Here is an 8,266-nt window from a genome sequence, read left to right as displayed (position 1 = left end):
AATGCCTCCTTGCTGAATAAAAGTATTAATTTCCTCTCCCCCCCCCAAAAAAAAAAACCTGGGTACTTTTTTTCTATGCATGTGGGATTTTTTTTAAAGCTTTATTTAAAGTATAGCACGCTTTCCAGCTCAAGGACACTTGATTAACTGAAATGGAGGACCTTGATGAAAAAAAACTAAATAATTAGCAAGGCAATAGCACTTTAGCAAGTATCTTTTATGTCAATGGCACAACAGATTAGTTATTTGTCATCATTTAAAATGTTTGAGCAATATTAATAGTTAAGCTTGTCTTAGCAGCATCACCTCTGCAGTAAATGGGTGCCGTCAGAAAGAGAGTCCAAATAGCTGATAAAAACATCCCAATAATCCACAAGTTATCCACACAACTCCAGTCCATCAATTAACCTCTGGTGAAGTGAAAAGCTGCATGTTTGTAGGAAATAAATGTTAACTGGAGTTGTGTGGATTACTTGTGGACTATTGTGGTGTTTTTATCAGCTGTTTGGACTCTCATTCTGACGGCACCCATTCACTGCAGTGTACTGACGACGAGTGATGTAATGCTGAATTTCTCCAAATCTGATTCGATGAAAAAACAAACTCATGTACATTTTGGATGGCCTGATGGTGAGTACATTTTCAGCAAATTTTCATTTTGGGTGAACTATTGCTTTGTATATTTAACAAATTAAATATATAAAGAAAAAATATTTAATTCAGAAATCTTTTAACCCTTGAAACATGCTTTTGCAGTGTCATTTGAAAGCATGTAATGCCAGTAAATTCTGTCTGCATATGTCACTTCATCGGTTCTCTTATTTATTTATTTTAATAAAGCATTTTCCACAAGCTCAGGGATGCTTTTTATTTAAACATTACTCTCTTGAAATAGTGACCTTGGCAGATACAACTTGCAAAATAAAACATGCTTTTATAAACTTTTAGAAAGCATGAAGTCTAATTGAAGTTTGTGAACTCTCGTGGTTTTTCTCAAACTTTTCATTTAAAGATGTCATAAAAATGAATCTTACTTTGAGAAAACATCTCTGGAACTTTAAGAATGCACCTACCCAGTCTGAACACAGCAGGTGCAACCATCAAAAGATGATCACTAGTGCCACCCAGTGGTTTTTGCTGCTTATATTTTCCCCACTGAACTCACTTATCTCTCTTTCAGGCATCAAAGTTAATGGAAAAGATGACTGATCTAAAAAGTCGCAAGGAGTTCTACAAAGATCTCACTGTGGAGGTAAGAAACCAAATAAATGTCATATACACAGACCTGCATAATAATGACAAAGTTGCTTTTTTCATGACCTTGAAGCCTGTACACGGTGTAAATAAGACAGCTGGCTTAGTGTGAATTTATCTTTTCTTACCTGTGAATTCTTCAGAGACATTTTAGTTAATGAAACATATTTTGCTCTTGACACTTTTCGGTGGAAACATTATTAAGCTTCAGCACAGCGGAGAAGAAAATGTCCCAGCAGACAAGATCTTTGATGATGAGAGCTGAAAGTGGTGAAGGTTGTTTAATCAGGGTCCATTTTCACAATGAAGTTCTCTAATACTATCATAATTGCTTCATGTGAAAGCATCATCAGCTAGCTGAATGTGTGAACTGAACCTCCTCTGTCCATCCACACATTTAGCACTTTGTTGAACACAACTAGACCACAATTAAAGACACTTACAGTTTGGCAAACAAACTCCTTGCACAGTCAGTATCCGGTGGCCAGATTACCTTGAAAACTTGTTCTAATGTTTGAGGGGTTTTCTTCTTTGAGGCCTTTCCTTTCTAACCTCAAATGGCCAGCATGATGAGTGCATTGAAAAGTGCTGTTTGGGTATTGCTTGTGTTTTGATTGGTGTTGAAGGATGCTTTTGTGTGCTTCTGTAGGCAAAACACATTAAACTACCAAAGTTCAAACATTTGGGTCAGTAAGATTTTTAAAATCTTTTGAAAGAAGTCTCTTATGCTCACCAAGGCTGCAGTTATGATCAAAATGTCAGTAAAATGGTATAGTATTCATATATTTTAATATGTAATTCATTCCTGTGATGCTGGCTGAATTTTCAGTATCATTACTCTGATTTACAGTGTCACATGATCCTTCAGAAATCATCCTAATATGCTGATTTCCTGTTCATGACATCAATTAACCTCTGGTGAAGTGAAAAGCTGCATGTTTGTAGGAAATAAATCCCATTCACTGCAGAGGATCCATTGGTGAGCAAGTGATGTAATGTTACATTTCTCCAAATCTATTCTGATGAAGAAACACACTCATCTACATCTTAGATGGCCTAGTACATGTTCAGTTTTGGGTTAACTATTCCTTTTAGGTACTAATATAACCTTTTTTTCAGTAGATAAAGCACAAAAGTGATTGACAGGCTAATGATACACTTTTCACACATTTTGTCTGACAGTAAATTACAGACGTACATCAGTAAGTCTCTGGATTGAGCTGAGGAAGAGAGTCGCCTACACAGTAGTGCTCAGCTGCAGAGGGGGGTGTTATATAGGAGGTGTTTAACTTTCCACTGCAGTAGTGATGTGTGTGGGCCAGAGTAATGTTCACTGAGATCCTAGTGCCTCCACAGAGGTCTACATCAATGCTTTAACACCCAGAGATGCAGTACTACTCATCCCTCAGACCTAAATACACAGAAACTCTTCTTAGCACAGTAATTCAGCTGATGTATTGCAAAAATACTGCATATTGGGCCAACACAGAAGCTCTTCTAAGAGTAAATTAGAAAGATTTATTGCATTCAAGTGCCAATGTCTAATGCTTTTATGTAAGTGACATGTTCCCTGCATATATCTGTAAAGACTGCTATTCAGGGAAACAGATGCATTGTAGTGTATAGTTACTGAATGCATTGGATTATTTATGATACTTTCAGATCCCACTGCACCTGACAGCTTGTATAAGAATGTGTCCTGCTCAATTTTATAAAACTTTTTTCTCCATATCATAAAAAGCAATGGGGAAATGTGGAGATGGTTTGAGACAGCCTGCTGAAGCAGCTCAGGTGTAATCACAGAGTGAGGGTCCATCTATGTAAAAAATAAAATTCAGCCTGTCAAAGGCACTCTAGCCTGACTCACAGCAGTCAATCAACCCTCACTTTACACATAATGCAGAAAAAGACACACCAACACAAACCAACAGCAGATTTCTCATGATAGGCAGGTTTGCACTTTGTGTCTAAATGTCTTTCGCGCTTTATATACAAGAAAACTTTGCAAGTTACACAATTTAAACTGGCAAAAGACAGAGAGAAATCTGTGAAAAGGAACAAGAAACTGTGTGAAACTATGGGATTCAGATTGAAACAAAAGAAATGTAAATTGACATTAAAAACAATATACACTACTATTTAAAAGTTAAAGAAATTAATTATTTTATTTTGATATTATGTTTAATACACAACATTATAAATTATAGACAATTGACAGTAAAGAAAGATACTTATAATGCTACAAAAGGTTTTTTTCTTTCAAATAAACAGTTTTTTTTTACATTTCTACTCATCAGTTAATCCTGAAAAAATGCATCACCGGTTTGACAAAAATACTAAGCAGCAATAATAATAACAAATATTTCAGCTTTGCATCACAGGAATAAATTACATTTTAAAATATTTTGCAATAGATTTTTTTTTTTTAAATTGTAATAATATTTCAGATTATTACTGTTTTACTGCATTTCTGAACCCCAAACTTTTGTACAGTAATGTATTTATATATGACATATTATATAATTTTATACATGTATTTTATGTATGTATGTATGTATGTATGTATATGTGTATCTGTCTGCTCTTCCATTAGCAATGAAAACATGAGAATCTGTGCTTTTAACTGCTTGTTTGCAGATTAATTCTTATAGTCAAACCTATATTAGTTAATCTTAACAGACCCTGATCAATTTTTAATTACTTTTTGGAAGGTAGAGGTTTGCAAAGACATTTTTCGCTCACCAAGCTTGTCAGAGGCCTCTTGGGATCTTAATATCATGCGTGGAGCACTGCAAAAAAAATCTTAATTCCCTCCACGATGCGGCAGTGTTTACTGCTGTCCGAAGGGATCACAGTTATGAGAGACTGTGCTGAATTAGCTTTTGTTGTTAGCCTGTAATGAAATGCTTGGTCATCGCTCCCTGTGGGCCCGTCCTCATTAATCTGAAGGGCTGAGGCTGGCACAGGGCCGCAGGAATGAAACGGCTGTTTGCTGTGCCACGGCAATCAGCGACGTGGCTGTCTGCAAATATTTGCAAGTGCTCCGAAATGCCTTGTTGAGATCTGTCCGGTGATGAGATCACAGAGGGCTCCGGTTTGAAATATCAATCCTAAGTGCCTGACAGCATTTCTGTTCTGGGTGGCACTTGTTTCAAGCAGAATGTAGATTTTCTGCATAATTGTGTTTTTGTGATGCAGGAACAGGAATTTGAAGGGTTGTTCAGTCTGGTGTTGGGGAAGAAATTTGAAACTCATAAGTTTAAATAGTTAAATTACAGCTACTCTTTTATATTTCATTGTATTGTGTTATATTATATGATTTTATTAGTTGTTGTTTTTTTTTTTTATTTACGACCAAAACTAAGTTGTTTTGGGTGGTTAATATAAGTGGTTGCAAAGGTGTTCTAGTTATTATATATTATATTATATTATTATTTTATTCATAATATTTATTCATTTTCTGCATGCATGTTAAATGAGGCTTCTATAATGCACCTGATAATTGGCTTTAACATGGATTTGTGTTTTTATATTTTAGTCCTCCTCCTTGTGTAGTGAGTGGCAAGGTTCTTACTCTAGTGGCCACTAGGTGGCACTTCCTTTCTGCAGTAGTGTGGCACCATTGAGGCAAGAGCATGGCTCCATATTTTAATTTCTCACAGGTTCATTTTAAAGGCAAGAGAAGTCAACTGAAGAGTTCTTTGAACATCCAATGATGCCTGTAGCGTGGACAGACTATAACTTCTTGATCCAGTGAGGCCCAATACACTAATGATACACTGCTGGCATATATAAATTGCTCTTATATGAGATTGTTATACTGTGGAGTTCAAAACTGCTGGGCAACTTACAGTATATGAACATTATGGGTTTAGTGCAAATATAGGCTACATTTGTGCTTATCATTTTGGCGCTACTAATATTCAAGTTTAAAGCAGCATACTGTACAGTCAGCTAGTCATTATTTCGAAATAAACCCATAAGAATCCACTGTGTCCTGATCAAGTGTCTGGGTTTAATTTGCAGTAATGAGTGGCTTGCTCTACGTTATCCCTTATGTAATTGTCTAGCAGTGACACAAATTTGACATGAAATTATCTAATTAATTAAAAACTAGTTGGAAGATATACACAGGCTTGTGTGCCATTGGTTTTCCCAGAACATGCATATGAATCGCTGAACTGTAGATTAAATTAATGTTTGGAGGTGCGATCACATTCTGCCAAACTGAACAACACTACCTAATTTTTTGTTTGCTTATATTTTGTTCATAATGAATAAACATAGCAGGCAAAAAATTATCTGAACATAATGCTTGACTTGGCAAAGTCTGATTCCATAAAATGCTGAAAAGTATCAGTTTCTGGAGGTGTAGTATATACTGTCATTTTAACAAATCCCCAGGAGAAATTATAAGGGTAGATCATACAAAAATGAAAATTCTGTCAACATTTACTTGACCTCATGTTGTTCCAAATGCATTTCTTCAAATGGAATCAAATGGTTTTAAGTCCCATTGACTGTCATAGTATGGACAAAAAGTATAATGGAAGTCAATGGGACCCGAAACTGTTTGATTACAACATTCTCCAAAATATCTTCTTTTATGTTCTACAGAAGAAAGAAAGTCATACAGGATTGAAATCACATGAGGGTGAGTAAATGATGACAGAGTTTTCATTTTTGGCTGGACTATCCCTTTAACACAAAAACAGATGTAAAAGAACGTTAACATAAAAAATGTCCTATTAAATCAAAGACTACATTAAATTTCCTCTCTATAAAATATCTTTGTATCATATGCAAAAGGGTGGCCTCATAAAACCTTACTGAACAAAACAGGAAGCACATTTCCCTAATAAAGTTCTCCCTTTCAGGTAATGAGACTTTTTTCAGTGGCAGTGTTATTGTCTGTGACATGCAAGTTAATGCTTAGAAGAAGACTGCTGGCAGAGAGAGAGAGAGAGATGTGTACAGTAGAAAAGCCCTGCCTCCTATCTGCCTTATTTCCTGAATGATCTGCATTAATATTGAGTTTAATGCTTCATTACACCCACACCTTTAGATGGAAAAAGTGGATGATTAAAGTGCTCTGTGAAGCATCTGTCTTAAAGTCACAGAGTCATTTAAAAGAATCATGAGCTGTATGAATAAGTGATGGAACAGCCGCTAAGCAAGCAGCGCCAAACTATTAGAGGGAGAGAGGGGGTTCTTATTCTTTAGACTCACCTAAAACATTCATATACTATAGTAGTTGGCTTTGATACTGAGCTTCCTTCTGCAGGCTTAAAAGAGGCCGGACCTTATCATATCTTCACTTAGTTACGAATAGAGGACGCATCCAGACATAGCCACAGTATGCACAAGATGACAGGCTATCGGTCAGATTTTTAATATCGATGGTCAGCCAAAATGATAGATAGATAGATTAATCAATCGCGATTAATCTCATCCATAATAGTTTATATATGTGTGGGTGCTGGGTATTTTTATATGTATATACAGTATAAATACACACGTACCTGAATATATTTAAGAAATATTTACACGTATATATGTATTCATATTTATATATTATATATTTATGGCTTTCATGTGTCTTGCACTGAGGAGAGGCTTCCGTTGGGCCACTATTATGTATTGCTGGTCTCACAAGAGTGGCATTTATTTCAGTATTTCTCAGCCTGACACAAATATTTAGAAAAAAGCAAAGAGAATCCCTTCAGATCTTCTCGACTACATTGAACACAGACCATGAATTTCTCATGAAGTGTGGCGTAAAAGATAAGTTGCTTTGGAGTTGCTTTCTGTCGTTAGTCTTTTAATACTTTAGGTGCTGTTTATAGAAGCAGCGATTAAGTTGTCTGCTTTTAAGGGGTTTATGAATATTATTTAGTCCTTTAATATGTATTTTGTTATATTACTTTGTAATACAGCCTTCTTTCTATGGTAGTCTGTGATGCAATGTAACACGTCTTTATTAGGACTCTTGATTTATTGGTCTGTGGGTTTAGTAACTAAATCTAGGCCAGCTGATTCCTTAGGGTGTTTCTGAACTGTAAAATCAAAAATAAGCTTTTCATGTTCAGTGATACATCATATTCAGAACATGCTCGTAGTTAGTGACAAGATCCCCAAGATCATCAATCATATTCCTGAACTCAAAGAAATAGTTTTCAGAAGCCAATATCACACATTATTTAATGCTTGTTTATGTAAAGTACCAAATTACCAAAATGATAAAACACAATATCATTAGTTTATGATTCTCAGATTAAGAACAATCTGTCCTCTCCCATCATGAAAACCACACCTATTTATCAGCCCAGCTGCTGTGTTTCTTCTCTGTGGAAACACATTCTGACTGTCACAGGAATGTAAATAACAGCTGCCCAATTATCATGATTAGTTTTCCTAGAGTTTTTAACAGATGTACGGCTCTACCACATCACCCTGTCACACATATGCTTGCTGTAATTAATTCTCTGTGAGGTTAATGTGAACATCTGAGGGGCTTCCAGCAGGGCAAATGATTCGTCACAATGTCTCACTCTATGTTTTTGGTGAAGGGAAAAAAATTAATCCCCGTAAGATCTTATCACAGCTGTTTTAATATATGAGGTGTATTATTAAAGAAATTTGATAACAGAAAAAGCTACAGTGCCTTGTGAAAGTATTCATACCCCTTCATTTTTTTTTACATTTTATGTTGCTGCCTTATGATAAACTTCTTTAAATTACTTTTTTTCCACATCAATCTACACTCCATACACCATACTGACAAAGCAAAAACAGAATTGCCACAACTTCGTAAATGTATTAAATTTAAAACTGAAATAAGTACATTGCATAAGTATTCATACCCTTAACTAAATATTTAGCTGAAGCACCTTAACAGCCTCAAGTCTTTTTTTGTTTGATGCAACAAGCTTTGCTCGTCAGCATGAGGATGGGGGCAGATGCACATTTTCAGGTTTCTCCAGAAATATTTGATTGGGTTCAATCCCAGGCT

General features: G+C 35.6%; 1 protein-coding gene across 4 annotated transcripts in view; it reads left to right on the top strand.

Moving 5' to 3' along the window:
- LOC107677304 (phospholipid phosphatase-related protein type 5-like) overlaps window positions 1-8,266 on the top strand; it is a 61,928-nt gene that overhangs the window by 2,013 nt on the left and 51,649 nt on the right. For all 4 annotated transcript variants that reach the window (XM_016472172.1, XM_016472171.1, XM_016472168.1 and 1 more), the window contains exon 2: window positions 1,181-1,252. In XM_016472172.1, the coding sequence (XP_016327658.1) occupies window positions 1,193-1,252 (60 nt within the window). In that variant the 5' untranslated portion in view covers window positions 1,181-1,192. The remainder of the gene's footprint in view (window positions 1-1,180; window positions 1,253-8,266) is intronic.

The sequence above is a fragment of the Sinocyclocheilus anshuiensis genome, unplaced genomic scaffold (assembly GCF_001515605.1).
Source record: "Sinocyclocheilus anshuiensis isolate Anshui unplaced genomic scaffold, SAMN03320099.WGS_v1.1 scaffold392, whole genome shotgun sequence".
In the NCBI taxonomy this organism is placed as follows: Eukaryota; Metazoa; Chordata; class Actinopteri; order Cypriniformes; family Cyprinidae; genus Sinocyclocheilus; species Sinocyclocheilus anshuiensis.
This window is presented reverse-complemented; position numbering and strand designations above follow the sequence as displayed.